The sequence below is a fragment of the Prunus persica genome, chromosome G6 (genome assembly GCF_000346465.2).
Source record: "Prunus persica cultivar Lovell chromosome G6, Prunus_persica_NCBIv2, whole genome shotgun sequence".
Classification (NCBI taxonomy): domain Eukaryota; kingdom Viridiplantae; phylum Streptophyta; class Magnoliopsida; order Rosales; family Rosaceae; genus Prunus; species Prunus persica.
In genome coordinates this window covers 28,411,148-28,433,419 of record NC_034014.1, presented here as the reverse complement: position 1 = coordinate 28,433,419, position 22,272 = coordinate 28,411,148, and the positions used below count along the sequence as shown (strand labels likewise).

Genomic DNA, 22,272 nt, shown 5'->3' with positions numbered 1-22,272 from the left:
AGGTCAAAATGTTAAACTTTACAAAGAAATTGTTTTGTTTTATTGACATTCTTGGCAAAACTTGATTTGAGAAAGTACAATTTTACAGTGTGCTAACGGAAATTGAACTCAAACTTTGTAGGATTTTATTTTATTTTTTCAATTTTCAATTTGCGAAAAAACGATTATAAAATCCAATAGAAGAATGGGTTGGAAATTAATCGATTTTAATCCTACGTTAATTCATGATTGCAAGATTAAGCAATATGCTACTGAAAAATAATTGCATTTTGAATCATAGGCTCCACCACAACCTATTTGGTTAATTGCTGTCATAGATTCATTCTACATGTAAATCCCAAACTTGTCAATGCTTCAATGACCTTGGTCGGGCACCTTTTTTGGAGAGTTTGGCTTCTATTCTACCTCGAGCAGTTCTTAAATTTGGACTGTGTCGTTGCTTTCGTGATTTTCGTCGTCCTCTTTTACCTCCGGCGTTAAATGGCTTTCTGTTGCATTGCATATTCTCTAACCTCTGACGTCGAATCTCAGGATCAGCCCAGCCTCTTCCCCACTCTGAGAAAGTTGAGAAAGATTTGGGTCTGTTTGCAGAAAGCAGCATATCTGCTTCAGGGTGAACATAGAAAGTTTGCTCCCCTTTGGTTTCAAGAAACTCCAACCCAAGTTCTGTTAGCTCAGGGAACTTTAGCTGAACATGCGTCTGCATTGAATATTTAAGTTGAAACTCTGAGATTAGACTGACAAAATAGATGTAAGCAGAAGCATACACATGCATGCATGCATGGTGAATGTGTACCTTGTTATCTCCCTCTTTGATGTATCCTTTACTTTCCATAATTCGGACAAGGCCTTGCCACCAAAGCAGTTCAGTTGCCATGAATTCTTGAGACTGCACGCCGCAGTGTTCATGGTCATCGTATGGAAATCACCAAACAATGTGTTAGAATTTGAGTTGCATTTTAAGCACCGCCGCTAGAATTTCACGAAAGCATAGAGTAAGAGAGTGAGAATCACCTGCTCCCTTATTTTACTGATAATCATCCTGAGATTTAGCTTCCCCATATAACTTTCACGTCTAAGTCTAATGTCACTACTTGTAGCATCATCATATGAACCAATCCTGTATTGACTTGCATGATGAGCAGATATAACCTGCATGATGAGATCTGCTTCCTTTCTCAAATTCTTCAGTTCGGGAGGTCCAGCAACGCACACATCACACCTGCATTAAGGAAATTGCTTAATGAGCATAAACTGTGAAACACTGTCAACTGTGGCTAAAGAGAAAACACATTAAACATAAAACGGAACCTCAAAAAGAGAAGCAATGATACGTACAAGAGACACTTTTCAGAACTAAAATCCTCTCCGAAGTACTCCACAAGTTTTTTAGCCCGACAGCATGAAGAATTCATTCCATACCTGCAAGTATACAAAGAAAAGCATATAATACATAGTGCTGCCTGCATGTGTGCATGCGTGTGAAACTAAATATTATGCTGGGTAAAGTTGGTCAAAGTGTGATCAAATTTCACAGTGGAAGAAGGCTGCAAGGAGATGTATTTAACATCAACCTAAAACAATCTGACAACATCTTATATGCTTGCTTTGTCTGCTCTTCACTTCTTCGACTCGGCAAAAGTGATGGCACTCTTGTTAGGTTTGCAAATAAAACTGCTCGAGAAAAACAGAAGAGGTTTCATTAGATCCTATCCAACAATATAGACCCAACAAGAGTCGCAATCAATAAAGCAATGCAATATAAGGTGAAAAGGCAGAGCAAGATTGAAAGTTTGAAACAGAATATATCATGAGCATGGAATGCATAATAAACTGAGAAACAATAAATAGTATCTCAACAAGATTATTTGCCATAAAGGGTCAAAAAGGTTAAAGACTTCAATTAATTTAATCTAGTTCACATCTAATATTCTGGAAACAGAGATCAACTTACTGCAGTCGGCTAATTTTCCATCCCTGCCCGCTCGACCGGCTTCTTGATAGTAAGCTTCCAGACTCTATAACAAACCAAAAAGGTATAAGAAGCTCACAGCAAGGATAATGAAGTAATACATCAAGGGAAATTTGTAGTAGGCATTGATGTTGTTGCCTAAACAGAGAAGCAAGGGACTGAGTTATGTTGAGTTCAGAACAAAGAATGAAGAAACATTAAATTGAAGCAAAACTAGATTAAGAAGATCACCTGTGGCCAGCCATAGTGGATTATTCTTCGGACATTTAACTTGTCAATTCCCATTCCGAAAGCAATTGTTGCAACAACCACCTAAAATGAGGGAATATACATTTAATGGCTAAACTATCCATTGGCCTATGCAACATTCCTAGTATCCATGAATCTGAAAACTCATACCTCTAAAGTATTTTCATGAAACATCTTGTGAACCTGCCTTAGATGTGACTTCGGCAACTGGAGAAAAATCAAACCAACATATACGTTACCTAGCAAACAAGAGATACACTTTCATGGCAGCATAGAGCATCTTTAATTTAGCAATTGGATAACGAGTGAACTCAAGAATGAGTTAGCACGATAGGACAACAAAAAATAATCTACCATCAGAATTCATCTATAAGTAAATGAAAAAGGCTGCTATTGTGGGTAAATGCACCCGTTTTCCCTATCCCACAGTATTTCTACATCATCAACATTGTGCGACTGAATTTTCACCCATAAACAAATTCTAGTGGTCTACAATGTTTGGTAATTGTAGTGACAAAGGAAATTAGGGAGCTAAGAGGATATTTCAGTAGCAAGAGAGATTAAGAGAACTCCATACTAGACTGTAAGAAAACAGTGGGATAATATGCATCCACAAATATCTACAAAGGTTATAATCCATGACATACCGCTGCATTATAGGCAGCAGCCTTCACGCCACACCTACAAAGATAGTTTGCAATGCTCAACGTTCCTTTTCTAGTAGGAACATATATGATGGTTGACCCTTTCTCTAACGGCTCCTGCAAAAGTTTTAGTCTTTCTTCTGGTTTATTTGGTAGATCAATAATATCAGATATAGTTTCTTTTCTGGTATTCCAGTCCTCACAAAGAGATTGTCCACAGAACTCACCGCAGCTAACTGCAAGCATGAAAAAGATCAGCACATTGAACATAATCATGTCTAACATGCTATGAAGTCTATTTCAGATATCAGAACTTGAAAATTACAATACCGTCCCAATCATTCACACTCTGAAAGATGTCAATGTCATCCTCCAAGTACTCAACTGACAGCTCCCTTCCCTTTGAAGCACTAGAACCATTTTCCTGTGATGAATCTACTTCATCTTTGTCAGAGTAACCATCCTCAAAATTGTCTAAATCATCCTGAGAAATGTTATCTTCATCTGATATGCTACCATTAGCACTATCCATCACATTGTTTAGTTCTTGTGACATGACTATTTGTTTCTTTTCACCCATTCTTCTCTTTCCAGTATACGTGTCTATCAATTCGTGGAAATCATTCTCATACGATGATGCCGATGTTCTACTATGTTGTACCTGTAAGATGAGATGAAAAATAAAATGGATGAAGCAAATAAAGAAATTAAATTAATTGGGATTCTACGAAATTGTTCATGCAGAACAAAACCCAATCCTGCTGATTACTTCATATAAAGATCCAAAGTTATAAATTAAAAAAATATAATAATAAAAACCTGAAATTATACTGAAACATTTTGAAAAATCAATACAGTGAACTCACCGTAAATCTTAGATTTGGCCTGAAAAAGGAAGTAAGCACAACCTTTGTTTCCTTTGACATGGACAATGACCTAAGAATGTCTTTGCGGACCTGAATTGTGGCAGTAGCAGTCAATGCCATCAGTGGTATATCAAATTTTAAGAATTTTAAATTGCAAGCACTGAAGTTCTTTCGCAACTCAGACAATCTCCTGAAACATTTGGAAATTCAATGTCAAGGAAATATGATAACTTTCATCTATCCGAAGAACTAGAATGATGCCTCATATAACTTAGAAGGCACAGCAAAGACAAGATAGAGACTTGAACCACAAGAATGTTTGACTGATTTATAGGCATCTATTCCCATGTCTATGACATACATTAGTCATACGACTCACAGATAAATCCAATCACTATTCTTGTAGTGATAGATATATACCAATGCAATTGTAAACAAATATCCGACGAACCTGTAATCAGGCCGAAAATCATGGCCCCACTTTGAAACACAATGGACTTCATCAATTGCAAAAAGTGCGATTCCACGATTTTCTGCTAATTTTTGAAGTGGCTTTATCAGTCTGTAGCATGGTCGATTGTAATTTGTGAGAACCTTCGAAACACCTCAGTCAAACAACAGCCATATAATAATGAAGTCTCTTACCTCAGGATAGTTTCGGGGCAAACATATATTATGTCGTACATGCCGCTCATTGATTTATTTTCCACAGTACTATCTGGTTGCCCAGATCCAAGAAAGCAAGCAGAAACCCCATGTTTTGCCAGCTTTAAGCATTGATCATGCATCAAGCTTATCAACGGTGAAATCACCACCACCACCTTCCCTGTCAACAATGCTGGAATCTGGAAACACAGAGATTTCCCTGCGCAACAGTAATTATGAATCTAAGATAGCAGCCCATATAACTGAATATCAACAAAACAGCACAAACATAAGCTGGATAATAATACCTGACCCTGTTGCAGCAAGAACAAGAGAATCTTGGTGAGCCATCCAAGCAGCCAAGACTTCCTTCTGGAAATTTTTTAATGATGAATAACCAAAATGCTTTTGCAAGAGACTGTTAGCTTTCTTCTGCCAATCTGATTGATTCTCCAGGCAATCAAGCGGAGACGTGTCTGATAAAACTTCAACACTGCAATTCACGCCAGAAGGAGGTTTCAAACATTGTTCTATAGGACCACGTACTATTTCTGATCCAGAAACTGATACATCAGGTACCCCATCAGTTTTACTCCTTTTGGGTCTACTATTGGATTGAAAATGCTCCAGTATGCTAGACTGTCGAATTTGAGCCGAAGGGAATGAGGCGGGCAGGGGTCTTTTCCCGGGAGCCTTTACATTTCTCATGGAACTAGAACTAGTTGATGATGCTCTTGTTGCTCTCCGATTGGTACTACAACAACCATTCAATATATAATCCAACGCATCATCAAATGATGGCCCTACTTCTTTTACAGCCTTTTTGACAGTGGAATTCTCAAAACCCATTTCAAGCAGTTTTGCAATGACTTCATCAGCTGAGACGCCATTGGCATTCATGGTATGAAAGGGGTCTGTAGCAAAAGTCCAGGAAACCCAAAGTCAAGCATGCATCAAAATGCAAGCTACAAAACACATGAAAAAGTACATAATATTCAAAATCCAATTGAATTGTATGGTTGCACTTGGGTTATGCCAATAGAATTGGAACTTTATTTTTAAACCAACTTTCTTTTCCTAAGCCTTCATAACAGCCTTTTTTTTTTCTTAAATAAAAAAGGGATCTTTCCCTTCCCCTTATTACTTGAACAAGTCCAAATTTAATTCCTTCATAATAAAATCGATTTGAATAAGCAAAAGTGGTGCGAGACTGGGTTCAGAGCTTAAAGATAAATTCTTTCATTTCTGATTTTCTTCATGTTCTAAGCAACCAAATCGTGAAAATTAACAACCACGAAGAACAATTCCGCGCGTTCAATTAGTGAACAATTAAACAAAAAATTGAAGAAAACAATGACGCTACCAAGATTAAAATCCAAAGAGGGAAAATAGAAAGCATGATAGCTTACTTTAGTCTTTAGCCGGTCAGAGCGCCTAGAACTCTCTCTCTCTCTCTCTCTCTCTCTCTGGGAACTATCCCCGCCAAACTCCGAAGTGGGCAATTTTGAAGTTGGGGTTTTCATTACATTTTGTCCTGTGATCCAACGTCATGTCGTCCGTCAACTTGATCAAGCATACGGCAAGTCGTTGGAATATATGGATGCCTTGCCTTCCTTTTTGTGTTGTGTTGTGAATTTATGATTGTTGTCAATTTTCATGTTTTTTTTTAATTTTATTTTTTATTTATAACTTTTAAACATTGATTTTTATTTTTATTTTTAGATAGGAACTTTAAAACATGATTGAAATGAAAGAACTCAACTTTCCATTCAATATTGAACTTTGAAACTGTTAAAATATACATGAAAACCAAGAATATATAAAAAAAACATGGTACTTTCTTTTTGGTCAGGGAAAAAAAACCCATGCTACTTTCTACAACAGAACCCTCAAACTTTCATCTCCCTTACCGTCTACAACTCATCATTTGGTTCTTCCTCATCCTGAGAATCAGCAGAAGAAGCTCCACCACTCTTCTCATAGACTTGCTTTATCACTGGATTGCACACTGCTTCCACCTCCTTCAGCTTCTCATCAAAGTCATCCTTGTCTGCGTTTTGGTTGTCATCCAGCCATTCAAGAGCCTCCTTCAGTGTGCTTTCAATCTTCTCCTTGTCATCTGAGTCAATCTTATCTGCCAGCTTGTCCTTGTCGTTGATGGTGCTCTTCATGCTGTATATGTAGGTCTCAAGCTTGTTCCTGGCGTCTATCTTTTCCCTCACTTTGTTATCCTCTTCTGCAAATTCCTCAGCCTCCTTCACCATCCTCTCTATCTCCTCCTGGCTCAGACGCCCCTTGTCGTTAGTAATCGTTATTGATTGAGACCTCTTTGCGGCCTTGTCCTCCGCTCTCACTTGTAGGATGCCATTTGCATCAACCTCAAAGGTCACCTCAATTTGGGGCACTCCCCTGCAAGAGAAAAATAAAGCATTCAGCTTTCAGTATATGTCAATCAAGCACACCAAATAAGTGAAAAACTAGCACTCTGGTTTACCTTGGAGCAGGTGCAATGCCAGTGAGATCGAACTTTCCAAGCAAGCGACAATCCTTCGTCAAGCTTCTTTCACCTTCATACACCTGATAATTTTCAAAGACTAGCATTAGTCAAAACACCAAATACACGCATTATGCAATATGTGGAAATTCCCATCTCAATAGCTTGTGCATTTATCTGTTATAAACATACCTTGATGGATACTGTGGTTTGCTGGTCTTGATAAGTGGTAAAGATCTGAGACTTCTTAGTTGGGATAACAGTGTTCCTTGGAATTAATTTTGTCATGACACCACCAGCTGTTTCAATACCAAGACTCAAAGGGGCAACATCAAGCAAAAGAAGGTCTTTGGTTTCATCCCCGCCTTCTCCACTGAGAACTCCACCCTGAACTGCAGCACCAAAGGCAACAGCCTCATCAGGATTGACTCCCTTGTTTGGTTCTTTCCCATCAAAGAAGTCCTTCAACAACTGTTGCACCTTAGGAATTCGAGTACTCCCACCAACGAGCACGATCTCATGAATATCTTTTTTCTTGAGGCCTGCATCTTCTAAAGCCTTCTTCACTGGCCCCATGGTCTTCTTGAACAAGTCCAAGTTCAACTCCTCAAATCTAGCCCTTGTCAATGGCTCTGAGAAATCAACACCGTCAAAAAGAGACTCAATCTCCACCCGGACCTGGTGCTGGCTACTCAAGGCTCTCTTAGCTCTCTCACATTCCTTTCGAAGCTTCCCAAGAGCCTTGTTATCCTTGCTAATATCCTTGTTATACTTCTTCTTGATCAACTTGATGAAGTAGTCCATCACTCTATGGTCAAAGTCCTCTCCTCCCAAGTGGGTGTCTCCACTTGTAGACCTTACCTCAAACACACCATTATCAATGGATAAAATACTAACATCAAATGTACCACCACCAAGATCATAAACCAAGATGTTCTTCTCTTCTTTCTTGTCTAGACCATAGGCAATAGCTGCCGCTGTAGGCTCATTGATTATTCGGGCCACATTGAGCCCAGCAATGATGCCTGCATCCTTGGTAGCTTGCCTCTGTGCATCATTGAAATAAGCTACAAGAACCAATGAAAAGCAACCCATGAGACCAACGTATACAATAACATAATCACTAGTATTCTCATTGGTATTATCTAATTTCCACAGTGATATACAAGATTAAGAGAGGAAACTCTGACTATACCTGGAACTGTTACCACAGCATCTTTGATTTTCTTCCCCAAATAGGCCTCAGCTGTTTCCTTCATCTTACCCAATATCATAGCACTGATTTCCTCAGGGCTAAACACCTTTGTTTCACCTTTAACCTTCACCTGAATATAAGGCTTCCCATCTTTGTTCACAACCTTATATGGTAAAAACTTAATATCTCTCTGCACCTCTGGATCATCAAACCTTCAAACAAAACCCATTTAAGTTCACAACCCAAATTAAGCACACAAATAACCCACAATCTCTTTCAACCCAATTTTGAAGTAAAGTTGCTTACTTTCTCCCAATAAGCCGCTTGACGCCGAAAATCGTGCGTTCTGCGTTGAGAGGGGCTTGATTCTTTGCGGCCTCTCCAATTAAACGCTCGGTGTCAGTGAAGGCAACCCAGGAGGGTGTGATTCTGTTGCCTTGGTCGTTTGCTATGATTTCTACATTACCATTCTTGTACACTCCCACACAAGAATACGTAGTTCCGAGATCAATTCCGATCACAGTCCCCACCTTGGATGAACCTCCGGCTGCCGATGCTATTCCACACAAGAATTCTAGCCAAGCAAAAATTAAAAGAATCTCAACTTCTTCAGCAAATTTAACGTAACAAGAGTTGTAAGTGACAGAGACTAACCAAAAGCTCAAATTTTCAAAGATTAAAATTATCAACTGTGTTAAGAAACTAGCAGAGAACTTTTATTGAGCTTAATTTGATCATTTTGGTACCTGAAATAAAGAGAAGCAGAAACGTGAACGACAATGCTTGGATCTTCTTCACCTCCATTGCTTTGTTTCTCGTAGTTTCTCTATAATCTGCTGCGCTTTATCCGTAAATCTTGGCCTTCTTTTTGATATTGCGTTTGTGATTTTGTCCGAACTTCAGCTGACTGAAGGAGCTGAGCTTCAGGGGTTCGTATTTATACAGTTTGGCCTTGGTTCGGTTCTATTTTTCGTCATGCGTATTCCATCCAGTGGCGATGCGCCACGTCATCAAATTTGCATCAGCGTTTGTTGTTGCCTTGCGACCGGGACATGTCAAAGCTCCCATTGGAGTTGACACGTGGGTTCTGATGAAATCCGGATGCTTCTTGAATTGTGCAGAAGGGGAAAAAGGCGCGAGGATAAATGCCGGTTGAAGGCTAAATTGGGTATTGTCTGAAAGAATAAGAAGCTCGGGGCATGTTTCAGCTGTCAAAAGGCCCAATAGGGTCATTGAGTTTGGGCTGAGCTGGACTACAATTCCTTTGTGTTGCTTTGGCCCATGATCGCTGACATTATGTAGGCCCAAACCTATCCAACATGACGTCACGTGACAAGTCGATATTCCAAATTACCCTAATCTACGGGGAAAGGGTTCAAACTCATATGCAAATAGGTGAACACACTCCTCTCATTAACTGATATAGTTCACATTTGCGTACTCAGGGGTTCAGATGAGATATTTGGATTGTAACATTAAAAATTTATGGATTATTCGTCTTTATTTTATCTAATCAATTGGCATATTCCACATTTACATATTCACGGGTTGGATAACAAATTTAACCCAGCACAACCTTAAGGTAAAGTAACTAATTCAATTGAAATTATTCAAAACCAGCTTAAAGAATAGAATGCTTGCATCTTATGAACACATCAAACAATAAAATCTATCGGAATGGAGCAAGAGGATTTGGAGTACGTGCGGCTTTTGAGCTCCTAAGCTCTTTACAAACATGATCTAACATGCCCAAAAAGTCTCTAACAATCACAAATATCCTAAGTGGGTTGGCTTCTTCTTTGCTCACATTCCCATGAAAATACTCTGTGATCTCTTTCACATGTGACAGGACCCTGTTCTCATCACCCTGCAACTCTTTCAAGCTTTTCTCTGCATAGTTTATGAAAGATTTCATGGAACTTATCAAATTCCCACTTTTTTCATCCATGCATAGCTCCTTGTGTATTAGATGTTTTATTTTGGCCATCCCATCTGATAGATTTGAGACACTGCTTGCAAGAACATCTAAGTCTAGTGTAGCTGTCTTCTTCACATTGTAGAGCTCAGTGCTGAGACCAGAAACAAGGTCTAGCCCCATTCTTCTGTAATCTTCTTCCTTCTCTTCTAGAGTTATGATTTTGTTTTTCTGGCTGATCCTCCCCATTATGCTATCTGAGACTCTGATCCCTTCTGCCCTTATTATTTCTTGGACAACAAAATGTAACAAGGTAGTCTTTCCATCAGTTCCTTTTACATCAGAGAGCTTGAGGAGAGTGTCTAGCTTGAATGCTTTAGCACCTCCTCTGATAGTTCCCACATTCATACGGTTGCCTGTTTTCAACACCGCTTCGAGTAGCTTCAAGAAGAGCCTGCTTGACCTCAGTTCCTTGCAGGCCTCCTATAATATTATGATTAAACAAAAGGAAGAGATTAGTTTGTGCTCAAATGTACTTCTTGCTGCATAATGTGGTTTGGTGGTTACCTCTAGCACTGAAAAGGAGTTCCTGAGATGAACCACCTCATCTTCGAAGGTTTCTCTGTAAAGCATCGCTTCGACTCGTAGAAAGGCAAAGGGTACTTTAAGCACTGCCTTCACAAACTTCTCTGCTGATCCTAGTTCATTGATGTCTCCTTTGTAGCCAGAGAGCTTAGCCTCTTCTTCCTTGGTGGGTTCCATCCTTACAAGTGCTTCCAGTTGTTGTAAACCCAAGCCGTTTCCTGTTAATATCTTAATGTTGTTAAATGACATGAAGTTTATAATATGTTGGCTAGAAATGTAGAGGGCATTTATCTTTGATCATTCCCTGCTAGGCAATTATGAGCCTATCGGACCTATCCAAATGCCAACAATAGGACTTCAGGTACTTCACAGGACATTTATATAGAATTTCATTTTGGTTCATATCAAATTGTTACTTTCTGATAACCTCAAAGCTTCATGACAGACCCTTGATTTTGATTGTTTATGGTACAGGTTATGTAAGATTAGGAGTTGCATACCTTGTAGAAGTGCTTCACATACTTGCTCAGCAGTAGAATTCAGGGCTTTTGAGAGTATGGTTATGTTTTGTAGTCTCTTTGGCTCAAGCACATGCTTGCTTGGAGAAGGGCTCTTGCTTTTTGCTTCATCATTCTTCATTGTGCCTTGTAGATTGTACCCAAAAAGTGACTCAATCATTTCCTCATCCAACCTGTTTCAAGACACATGATTTGTTCAGATTTAAACAGAAAAGGAGGAAGACAAATTGTAAGCTACAACATAATGTCACTTACTCAAATGAGCTTGATCTCAGTTTGTCCCACACCATAGAATGGTCAGGTGCAGCTCTAACTTTATCCCAGTGCAACGGCTTCAGTTTAGGCAATGGAGTTCCATCTTTTCCCAATGGTGTAGATTGAGGGAGTGGCGGAGGAGGTGGACCTCTGGATAAGCTATTAATTACTTTTGAAAAGGGAGGTGGGCAGGGTGGTGGAGGAATAGGAGGTGGAGTTTCTGAAGGTCCAGAGGGGTTTTGAGGCGAAACCGAAAATCCACCTTCTGGGGTTTGGTTTGATCCAGAAGAAGAATCTGATTGTCTTGGAGATGATAGATTTGGCAATGTAGAAGAAGAGCATGAAGCTTTGGATGCAATTCTAGCTGAACTAGAAGAAAGATGGAAATGAGGAAAATGTATGATTGGGGGTGGGGGTGGAGGGGGTGGTGCTGGAGGGGCTGTGAAATTCTTTTCACAATTGAAAGAGCATGGTGCAGTTGGTATCTTGTGTTCTGCATTTCTTGGAGACAGTAAATCCAGAACTGGAGTTGGGTTTTGGTTTGGGGTTGCTGGTTGATCTGGTAAGTTCATAAAAGAGGGTGCTAAACAAGGTTCTCTGTTTGACACATTTGTGGAGAGAATGTCTGATGCATCACCTAGAGTACCTGCTGAAGCATTCGAAAGCCGGATATTTGATGAATTTGAGTCTCCAAAAGAATGGAATGATTCATCTTCAGAGGAATAAGAATCAATGGGAATAACTTTTTCCCTAGTTGGGGAATTAGCACAATTAGATTCATATTTGATTGGCTCTGCAATATCCTCATGAACAGACATAATTTCCCTTGTGGAAGAACTACTACTAGCATTGTCATCAAATTCTGATTTTACCAGTTCTTGGTTTGACTCTTCCCTCTCACGCAATGTACATCTTGCTGTGCTAAGATTTGGTGATGTGTTTACAGTTTCACATGTTTCCTTGGGACACGAAAGCTGTTGTTGCTCTAAATCCATGCTTAATGATTCAATATACATGAGATCAGTGGTGCCAGGGTTTAAGCTCACCTTGCTTGCAGATTTTTGGGAACTACCATACTTTGATCCACCTCTTGCTCCTCCCTTTTTGCTGTACACTGAAATAGCTCTTGTGGGTTTCTTCTTGGCTTTTTTGTACTTCCTGCAAGCCCAAATGAGGCTAAGGACACAAATCACAGTGGCAGCCCCTGCAGAAACAAGAACTGCTACAAGTATCCTTGTGATTCTGCCTTTATCCTCCCTTGGAATTGTGTGAGGCTTTGGGATTGAGTGCAAGCGATGTGGAGGATGTGAATGTGCATGGATGTGCAGCACAGGAGCAGGAGCAGGAGCAGGACTTGGAGCCTCAGCTTCACTGAAGGGTGATGGAGAAGGTGATGGAGACACATTTTCAGTGTCACCAACTGATGGCATTTTCTTTTGGAAGCTCTTCAAACCAAGTAAAGCTCTGAACTTTTCCACAACTGAGATTGCATTCTCTTTATTCTCATCTTCCCCTGAAACTTTCCCAATGTGCAGGCTTTGGATCCCATCAATATTGTCCTCCATGGAAGACATTTGTTGTAGGCCATGAACACTGAAGTCCCTTGCTGCATCTGGTAAAGCATCAGCAGTAATAATGTGAGCATTGGGTAATGAAAAGAAAAAAGATACGATGAAAATCATGTGGAGAATCTGAAAACTGTATCCCATTTTTCTCTCTCAACCAAAAACCATCAAGGCACCAATCTAACTTTCTGTTTATACATCATCTTCTTTTTTTTCTTTGTAAAAGGACCTTTGGGTGGGTATATCAGTATACAGGTGGTGTGCAATGAAGATCAAGTGCACAGAGAGAGAGAGAGAGTCTTAAATGCTACTCCAAGGAACCTCTGAGCCTGGCAGTTGAAGTTGTGCTGGCCCTTCTTTACTTCCCTGTTCATGCACTCTTATCTCCTCTCACCTCCATAAATACCTCTGCAAAAGCATCTCTATATTGTCTTTCAAGGATGTTCTAAATCCTAATTTGACACCATTTGTTCTTGTCTTATTTTCTTTAAATGCATTTTTTGCTAGAGAAAAGGTGAACATGTTTTCTGCTACTCATAAATTACCACTCATGTCATCATCATTTTTCTCTCAGTTTCAGTGATGACTTTCATGAAGGGCCTTTACATGCAAATTGGGTCATGGGATTTGCACTTGAAAATGGCTTTTTAGTATCTAAAAGTCATCAAATCAAAACAAGTCCTGATGGGTCCCATTTTTGTTGGTCCTTGCCTAACTATTTAGAAGGTTGATAAATTACTACCAGTTCTCTCCAACCCTCATAATTGCAGAGAGGTATGCACAAATGGGACCATCACTTTCCCATGTGGTCTTTGTTTGTTTATAAGAGAAACCAAAAGCAAAACATCCAAAAGTGAAAATCTATAAGATCTTTGATCTTTTGTAAAATTATGGGGAGGCTAAAGTTTGATTAGCAGTTGCTTGTCCCTTTCTCATACTTTAAGTGGCTAGGTCGTACTGTTTAATAGTTGCTCTTTCTGGAGTAGCAACCAAAGTTCTGGTGAGATTATTTCATATTTCATGACCTAATTTCATAGTCATTAGCGTCTGTGTTGTCCCCTCACCTAACACCCCCCCAGAGACACAGACAGAGAGAGAGAGAGAGAGAGAGAGAGAGAGAGAGAGAGAGAGAGAGAGAAAGAGACTCAAACTGACTACCTGCATGTCGTTAGTAATTGGCTGAGCGGTTGCTTAGAATTTAATCAGACACTAGGCAATGGGGGACCTTATCATGTACCACTTACTGTCTTCTTGTGAACAATGGCCTGTAACCATTTTGTTACCAACCATTTTGCGAAGAGCAGAATCTCACTCTTGATTAGTTATTCAACTAAAAAACTAGTTCAATGCAAGTTATTTGTAGCTTAAATGGTTAAGAATATTTACTTATACATTTAAGGCATTAGGTTCGATATTCGGCTCCTAATATCACTTGTATCAAAACAAAAAATCAGTCAAAATCTTGAGCTCACTGTGATGCGATCAACTTGTACATTATTTTTCACTGTGTATAGTTTTAGACTGGTTTTCACTTTTATCTACATTCCTTTCTTTCTACTACCATTATTGTCCCATTGGCCATAGCAGCTTGTCTATATGATATCTCAAGACAAACAAGATATACGGTTCCATTCTGCCAAAAGCTGGCAGAATACTGAATTGGGTCCAATCCAAGCTAATCAGACTGGATGGTAGATTTGTTAAAAACCCCGAGCTGCATTAGTCATTGTTACATGTAATCAATCATACAAACAATTTGTTCACCAAAAAAAATCACACAAACAATTTTCTTTTCTAGTTAATAATCAACGAGGGAGACCTTAATAGCCATCAAATTAGTTAGAGAGTTATTATTGAATGACCGGATTGAACCCGGTAACATAATCCCTTCATTACGACAGCTCCCAATTCATCATCCCTTACCAACATTGATTTGAGTGACCCTCTTATGGTCCTAACCCTTTCTGTTGAAGCCATGAACCATCGATTGATCCTACAACATACAGGGGAGATGAGGCCAGAGACAAAGGGTACAAAAACTTAAAGGCATCATATAAGGACTCCAAACGAAACTTGTATCCAATCTGGGCCTGTTTAAAGCAATCAAATCTCTCATTCTTGAACTCAAATGTAAGGGATGTGGGCTTAATCCGTGGCCCAATTATAAGCTGAAGTGACTTGCTTTGACATGTTCTTCTTCCATCCAATGTAATTTCTTTCTGTGATGTGGAGAAGATTAACTCGTAAAAGTCCAACAAAGTGTCTTCAAATTTTGACTGCTTTTGGAAAACCAAGAGTCTGCTTCTGCCTCATTTTGCAGGTGCCGCTTTCTAAACCAAGAGTCTGCTTCTGCTTCTGCCTCTGCCTCATATATATCTGCCCTTCTTCTTTTTTCCTTGTTTGCTAGTTTTTAACTTTATCACCGTCTTCACCATTTTGACTGAGATTAGCCAAAGCTTAATTTTGGCTGGCTGATTCCAAAAAATATTAAGTCCTTGGAAATTGAGGAAGTTGTACAAATATTTGGTTTGATAGACCAAGGAAATTCTAATTCGTATAAATAATAATTAATGTGTACACATGACTACATCGATGTCTAATTTTAATATTCATAAATCATTTTTTTCTTTGATATGATCGTGAGTGTCGGGCTCGGTTTGAAACGAATCAAACCAAATTCATTGTGATTGTTATATTAAAATAAACATTTAATTGCTTTTACTTTTACTTTGATCTTTTTTCTGCTTTAGTTTTACTTTTACTTTGATATTTCATTGGCCAACACATCATTCATATGCTTTTTTACCTACCATGCACTTTTTCATGCGTTACTAAGTCATTCATAGTTGTAAATTTTCAAAACGTGATCAACATTTTTTCTTTGGTCCCCAAATAAAAAGGAGGACCCTATCAGTTTTTCTTTGTATGATTGTGATTGAGCACTCACAAATAGTTGTAGTAAAGCTAAGGATTTAAATAATTTGTTGATACAAGCGATATTTAAAGAAGGAGGAATCGAACCTAAGACCTCGAATACAAGAGTAGATGCTCTTAACCACTTTAACTCCAAGTCCATTGCTGCGAAAGATCATTTTAGTACTTGGTTGTTAGACCTAACTAAGCATATTTGGATTAATAAAAAGGAGCATGCTAGAATTTTGAGGATGGAAAAGCTCATTTCACGCATCATGCAGGGCCCAATTATTTATTGTCTTTTTTCCCCTCTATTATTACAATTATTTGTTGACTTGATATATGTAGAATTTTGAAGGTTTTTTTTATTCCCAGATTATGATACTACTATTTGTATAATATTAATTAGATATCTTTGTCATTCTGTAATTATATAACACTTTCAATGTTACTTTAGTGAATTTTGGGTATTAACTGGTATTTTACATGTGCCATGCGAAATACACGAGGATGAACTGACTTGGATAGATATAATTATTTGTTTCTGTCAATTTTGGCTACTCTAATCTCAATCTTCTCCTTATTAAGATATTATGGGGTAATCAAACCACAATAATATTCTGCTATATCTTAACATACTGTTACGCACTCATTTTGACCTTGATAGCAATTAGCATTACAAATTTTCTTATATATCTTTATCTTTTCGTCACCCTCCATTATGCAGCTAAAATGATTACTAATTTACACGCTTGAGCACGGTTTGGATTGAATCGATATTTATTCAAAATCGCATACCTTACTGTAAAAAAAATTTAAAAAGTACTGAAAGTTGAAGTTGACTTGCACAAACTGATTAATCTAGCACCATAACGAAGGCTTTGTAGTATTTTTTTTTCTTCAAGTTGGTTAAAGTTCACGGGTTCAATTCTCACATTGTCGCGTTGACGTTTTTGGTGTCATATGTTTGAAGTCTAACAACTCCCATGATTTCATCAACTAGCATAGCAGCACTCACAAGTTCACAACAAACAACCCAGATGCGCCCCCTGGTTTGGTTTCTCTCTTTTTTTGACTTCTCCAATCTCCCCTGTTTCAGCCACCATTCAATTTTTTTTTTTAATATATGAACCCCCTTCCCATTTCCAAGTTTCCATATCCCCTCCAAATCTGACCCCAACTTATAATTCTCAACCTTTTCCTTCCTCATTCCCAAGTTATATTAGCTGACAGCAACACCAAGAAACTCTTTCCTGTAAGGCAAAAATGCCCTTGCATAGCATATTATTCATTGGGTGCAGTGTTGTCTTTTCACTAGCATATTGTCACCCTGCTAATTCCAAACTGGTTTTTTTTTTCCCAGGAAAACAAGCACCTTCTTCTGTACTGATTTTCCAACAGCAATGGAGATTCAAGAACACCGATGCGATTCGTTGTCCGAAACAGAAAGCACAGGGGTTGGCCATAGCGGTCCGTTAAGCGGACCCCTAGTGACCAACAAGAGGAACAACAGCAGCAAAAGAAGTGCAAGGTCCAAGAGCAGCGATCAAGAAGAATGCTACGTTGAAATCACATTGGATGTTCGTGACGACACCGTTTTGGTGCACAACATCAGAGGAGGCGACTCTGAGACTGCAATGCTAGCGAGCAAGCTAGAGAGAAGGGCTTCATCGCTTTCTCTTGGCTCCCAACTCTCGTTCAGATTGAGACAAGTGTCCCAGGAACTGAAGCGCATGACATCTTCCAAGAGCTTCAAGAGGGTCGATAGGACCAAGTCCGGGGCTGCTCGTGCACTCAAGGGGCTCAAATTCATGACCAAAAATGTAGGCAGCGAAGGCTGGTCAGAAATCGAAACAAGGTTCGATGAATTGGCTGTCGATGGCACTCTTCCTAAGTTGCGGTTTGCTCAATGTATAGGTACGAAATGTTGTCACACCTTGTCACATTGTTTTATATATGCACTACAATAACATTGTTTGAAAGTTATAAACGGTGTCGTTTTGTGATAGGGATGGACGAGTCGAGTGAGTTCGCTGGCGAGTTGTTCGACGCGTTGGCTCGTCGGAGAGGCATAACAGCAGGTTGTGTGAGCAAGGATGAGTTGAGAGAATTTTGGGAGCAGATTTCAGATATCAGCTTTGATGCCAGGCTACAAACCTTCTTTGACATGTGAGGCTTACTTCATTATTCACTGTGTCTATCCCTTTGATTTAGGGGCAAAAGAAAAAAAAGGATTTTGTTAGCCTAGCCATTGTGTCGCAAGGGCAATACAATTATTGCCCACAGCTAGCTGATCATGTGCAGACAGAGCCCATATGAGATGATGATGATGTGTTCATAACATCAATCATTCTGCTTAAATATAATTTAATAAAGGGCATTTAGATAAGACTAAGGTTGAAAAAGAAAAATATAATAGATTAGGTATGTAGGAATTCTTTGTTTTTTCCATTGTCTCTAGCTAACACGTGCATGGTGGTGAATCAAGGGTGGACAAAAATGCAGACGGTCGAATCACAGAAGAAGAGGTGAAAGAGGTAGAGTTCTTTGGAAATTCAAATGGTTGACCATTTTGATTCTATGTTTTGTTTATATTAAAAACGAAACTAAACATTATTATATTTGTTTAATTTTCAGATTATTTCCTTAAGTGCCTGTGCTAATAGGCTGTCACAAATTCAAGAACGAGTTGAGGAATATGCAGCATTGATCATGGAAGAGCTCGACCCAGACAACATTGGATATATTGAGGTTAACATCTTTTCATTTTCAAGTCTTGAATTTGCTTGCAATTTGGGCTCAGCCTGCTCTGGTCCAAACCCAATTGGGCCAAGATAGTCCCAATTGGCCCATAAGTATTTGGAGTTGGGTGGCCTTAGAATCACAAATCTCTCTAACATAACAACAATTTGGGCCTTAATTGCAGTTGTACAATTTGGAAATGCTACTTCTCCAAGGCCCAACTCAATCAACGAACCTCGTCACGGACAGTGGTATCCAGAGCCAGTTGCTTAGCCAAAAGCTAGTCCCAACCAAAGAGCACAACCCTATACGGCGGTGGTACAAAAGGCTGGCCTACTTCATGGAGGACAATTGGAAGCGAATTTGGGTCATTGCCCTATGGATTTTGATCTGTTTGGGCCTATTCACTTGGAAATTCATCCAGTATAAGCATCGGGCTGTCTTCGATGTAATGGGCTATTGCGTGTCCATAGCCAAGGGTGGAGCTGAGACCCTCAAGTTCAACATGGCCCTAATTCTTCTACCAGTTTGTAGAAATACAATTACTTGGCTAAGGAGCAAGACCAAGTTAGGGGTTATAGTTCCCTTTGATGACAACATCAACTTTCATAAGGTATCATGCTACAAAATTCAAAATGTGATCAGTAAATATGATATATGTTATTATCTAATTTATATGATTATTCTAAAATTTGTTTAGGTGATTGCATTTGGGATTATAGTCGGAGTAGGTCTACATGCAGGGTCACATTTGACATGTGACTTCCCTAGGCTACTACACTCGACCGATGACGAATACGACCCAATGAAGCCATTTTTTGGCAACAAAAGGCCAGACAACTATTGGTGGTTCGTAAAGGGCACGGAAGGCTGGACCGGGGTGGTGATGGTGGCACTAATGATAGTGGCCTACACATTAGCACAACCATGGTTCCGTCGCAATCGGCTCAACCTCCCCAAAACCCTAAAAAGACTAACCGGGTTCAATGCCTTTTGGTACTCACACCACCTATTTGTTATAGTCTACATCCTCTTTATCATCCACGGATACTTTCTTTACCTCTCCAAGAATTGGGACAAAAAAACTGTAAGTGATTCTTAAATTAAATCGTACCATCCTCCACCTTCACTGACCAAGTTAAAGCTAGCACGCGAGAGATTAAATTTGAAGGCTGGTGGCAGCAGGGCTTTGCTTTTTTCCTCTGATTTCATAACCTTGCTCTGTTCATGAATTGTCACAGACGTGGATGTATTTGGCAGTCCCAATCCTACTCTATGCATGTGAACGCTTAATTCGCGCATTCAGGTCTGGCTATAAAACTGTTAGGATCTTGAAGGTACTAGTCTGAGTGCCGAAAGTTGATCAGCTTCTTCTCCACTTTTGGGGTGATGCATTTTTCTTTATCGAGAAGCTAAAGATTTTGGTCAAATCCTTTATTGTTTTTCAGGTCGCAGTTTACCCAGGAAATGTTTTGGCTCTGCATATGTCAACACCACAGGGGTTTAAGTACACTAGTGGCCAATATATTTATGTCAATTGCTCAGCTATTTCCCCATTTCAATGGTAATTAAATATTAGTTTTTATTATTATTATTATTATTATTTAGTACCACTTTAATTAGTAGAATAACAGGTCATTAATTATCATAATTAATGTATTTTATAGGCATCCTTTCTCAATTACTTCGGCTCCTGGAGATGATTACCTAAGCATACATATTCGAACATTAGGTGACTGGACATCGCAGCTCAAATCCATTTTCTCTAAGGTAAATTCATTTGCATGAACATGGTTAATTTGTGGTACATAGTTTTGTATATGGCACCTCAATTTTGGAATATGATTGTAGGTTTGTCAGCCTCCATCTAGCGAACAAAGTGGCCTTCTAAGAGCTGATATTGCACCTGGCAATGTGAAACTTAGGTATGTATTTCATTTCGAACAGTGAATCGTGATTGTCAATTATTGATGCGTGTGAATCTCAACCGTCCATGGACATTGAACTCTAATGAGGGTTTTCAAATGCTATTAAATTATTAATTTGAAGTATGTATTAGCAGGATGCCAAGACTCCTAATTGATGGTCCCTATGGTGCTCCAGCACAAGACTACAAAGAGTACGAAGTCCTTCTACTTGTGGGCCTAGGAATTGGGGCCACTCCTCTGATTAGCATAGTCAAAGATGTGCTTACCAACATTAAGCAACAAAAGGAAACAGAAGATCATCAAGGGAATATGGTAGAGAATAATGGTGATAACAAAGACAACAAAAGAAAGTCTTTTGTCACCAAACGAGCTTACTTCTATTGGATCACAAGAGAGCAAGGCTCGTTTGAGTGGTTTAGGGGTGTGATGGATGAGGTGGCTGAAAATGACAAAGATGGTGTCATTGAGCTCCACAACTACTGCACAAGCGTGTATGAAGAAGGAGATGCTCGATCAGCCCTAATTACAATGCTTCAATCTCTTAACCATGCCAAAAATGGCGTCGACATAGTTTCGGGGACTAGGGTTAAGACGCATTTTGCTAGACCAAATTGGCGCAACGTTTTCAAGCATGTAGCTGTTAAGCACACGAATCAACGAGTTGGTAAGTTTTAATCTTTAAAGAGAATTGAACCCTTAACTTGAAATTTCGAAATTTTTAAAACTTGGTCAAAATGACCATACATGGACTAATAAGCTCTGTCTTTTTTATCTGTTTTCTAGCAAAACTAAGGAGTAAAAAGAATCGTTTTTCTTGCTTTGCTTTTATTATAAATGTCTTGTATATTAATTTGGTTTTGCTTTGTCCTTTTGTTGCAGGAGTATTTTACTGTGGTGCACATGGATTAGTCGGGGAGTTAAAGAGGCTATCTCAAGACTTTTCCCGGAAAACTGAGACCAAGTTTGATTTCCACAAGGAGAATTTTTGAAAACCTAATGATCTCAGATTCATACAAATGCTATGAGTTTATTCGTTTCATTTCAATTTTCCACTTGTACAGTTGCAAACTAGAATATATATCAACAAGGTTTTAGTTCCTGTTTGGCTGATGAAGTTGTGTTTAAGTTTCTTGCGTATTATTCAGAGATGCTAATTCTTGCTTTGTTATGACAAATTGTTTTAGAAAGAAAAAAAAAAACAGATTAAAAGCAGAAAAAAACTGAACCACTATTTTAACAGTTAAATAAAGGCTAGCTTTATTCTGAATGCCTTGTAATTGGAAAGTTCTTCCTACAGCTACAGCCCATAGGGACCAAATGAAGCAATCCATTTTAAAAAGCTTCTTGTTTTGTTTATTATTCTGTAAAATCGTACCCTTTTTCCTTTTCTTTAGACCAACCAATTGGAAAATAAAACACAACTCAAAATCTAGATGCATGAAGGCAGTTCTTTAACTTTCTGGGGAAGTTTGCCACTAACCCACAACAAGAAGTTGGTACATAGAAAAATTCCCCCTGCATTTCACCTCCATACTTAGCAACAAGAAGTGTCATTTGATTCTCCCTAGCATGATCCTAATTTAAATTAGTGTAATGTAGAATATCGCTGTATTAAAAATAAAAAAAAAAGTGTCATTTGGGTTTGTTTATTTTGGTTGCTATCTCCAGCATAATGATCATCAGGTAAGTTTTTCCCAAAACCCAAGAGGATAAAAAACACCAGAAGCATAAAAGATAGAATCTTCACATCAGAGCCATATGAATACATCTACATACTCAAATGTTT

At 38.9% G+C, this 22,272-nt stretch overlaps 4 protein-coding genes across 4 annotated transcripts; 1 reads left to right on the top strand and 3 right to left on the bottom strand.

The window, feature by feature from the left end:
- LOC18773233 (ATP-dependent DNA helicase Q-like SIM) lies at nt 190-6,037 on the bottom strand. Its single transcript, XM_020566379.1, has 15 exons — nt 5,786-6,037; nt 4,685-5,290; nt 4,377-4,596; nt 4,183-4,293; nt 3,732-3,921; nt 3,196-3,526; nt 2,869-3,101; nt 2,372-2,428; nt 2,204-2,284; nt 1,955-2,018; nt 1,575-1,674; nt 1,339-1,422; nt 1,015-1,222; nt 797-889; nt 190-700 (listed from the first exon to the last, which is right to left on the bottom strand). The coding sequence occupies exons 2-15, from the start codon at nt 5,274-5,276 to the stop codon at nt 347-349; spliced, it is 2,718 nt and encodes a 905-aa protein (XP_020421968.1). The 5' UTR covers nt 5,277-5,290; nt 5,786-6,037; the 3' UTR covers nt 190-346.
- Nucleotides 6,123-8,995, bottom strand: LOC18774991 (luminal-binding protein 5). Its single transcript, XM_020566380.1, has 6 exons — nt 8,812-8,995; nt 8,372-8,639; nt 8,066-8,277; nt 7,063-7,937; nt 6,871-6,953; nt 6,123-6,785 (listed from the first exon to the last, which is right to left on the bottom strand). The coding sequence occupies exons 1-6, from the start codon at nt 8,867-8,869 to the stop codon at nt 6,290-6,292; spliced, it is 1,992 nt and encodes a 663-aa protein (XP_020421969.1). The 5' UTR covers nt 8,870-8,995; the 3' UTR covers nt 6,123-6,289.
- Nucleotides 9,591-13,458, bottom strand: LOC18773471 (formin-like protein 11). The gene is made up of 4 exons (XM_007208044.2): nt 11,339-13,458; nt 11,066-11,256; nt 10,548-10,783; nt 9,591-10,463 (listed from the first exon to the last, which is right to left on the bottom strand). The coding sequence occupies exons 1-4, from the start codon at nt 13,045-13,047 to the stop codon at nt 9,735-9,737; spliced, it is 2,865 nt and encodes a 954-aa protein (XP_007208106.1). The 5' UTR covers nt 13,048-13,458; the 3' UTR covers nt 9,591-9,734.
- On the top strand, nt 16,731-21,596 carry LOC18774833 (respiratory burst oxidase homolog protein B). Its single transcript, XM_007206494.2, has 13 exons — nt 16,731-17,071; nt 17,180-17,733; nt 17,826-17,985; nt 18,305-18,353; nt 18,454-18,567; nt 18,743-19,171; nt 19,259-19,645; nt 19,800-19,895; nt 20,007-20,122; nt 20,226-20,328; nt 20,410-20,483; nt 20,621-21,150; nt 21,366-21,596. The coding sequence occupies exons 2-13, from the start codon at nt 17,220-17,222 to the stop codon at nt 21,473-21,475; spliced, it is 2,682 nt and encodes an 893-aa protein (XP_007206556.1). The 5' UTR covers nt 16,731-17,071; nt 17,180-17,219; the 3' UTR covers nt 21,476-21,596.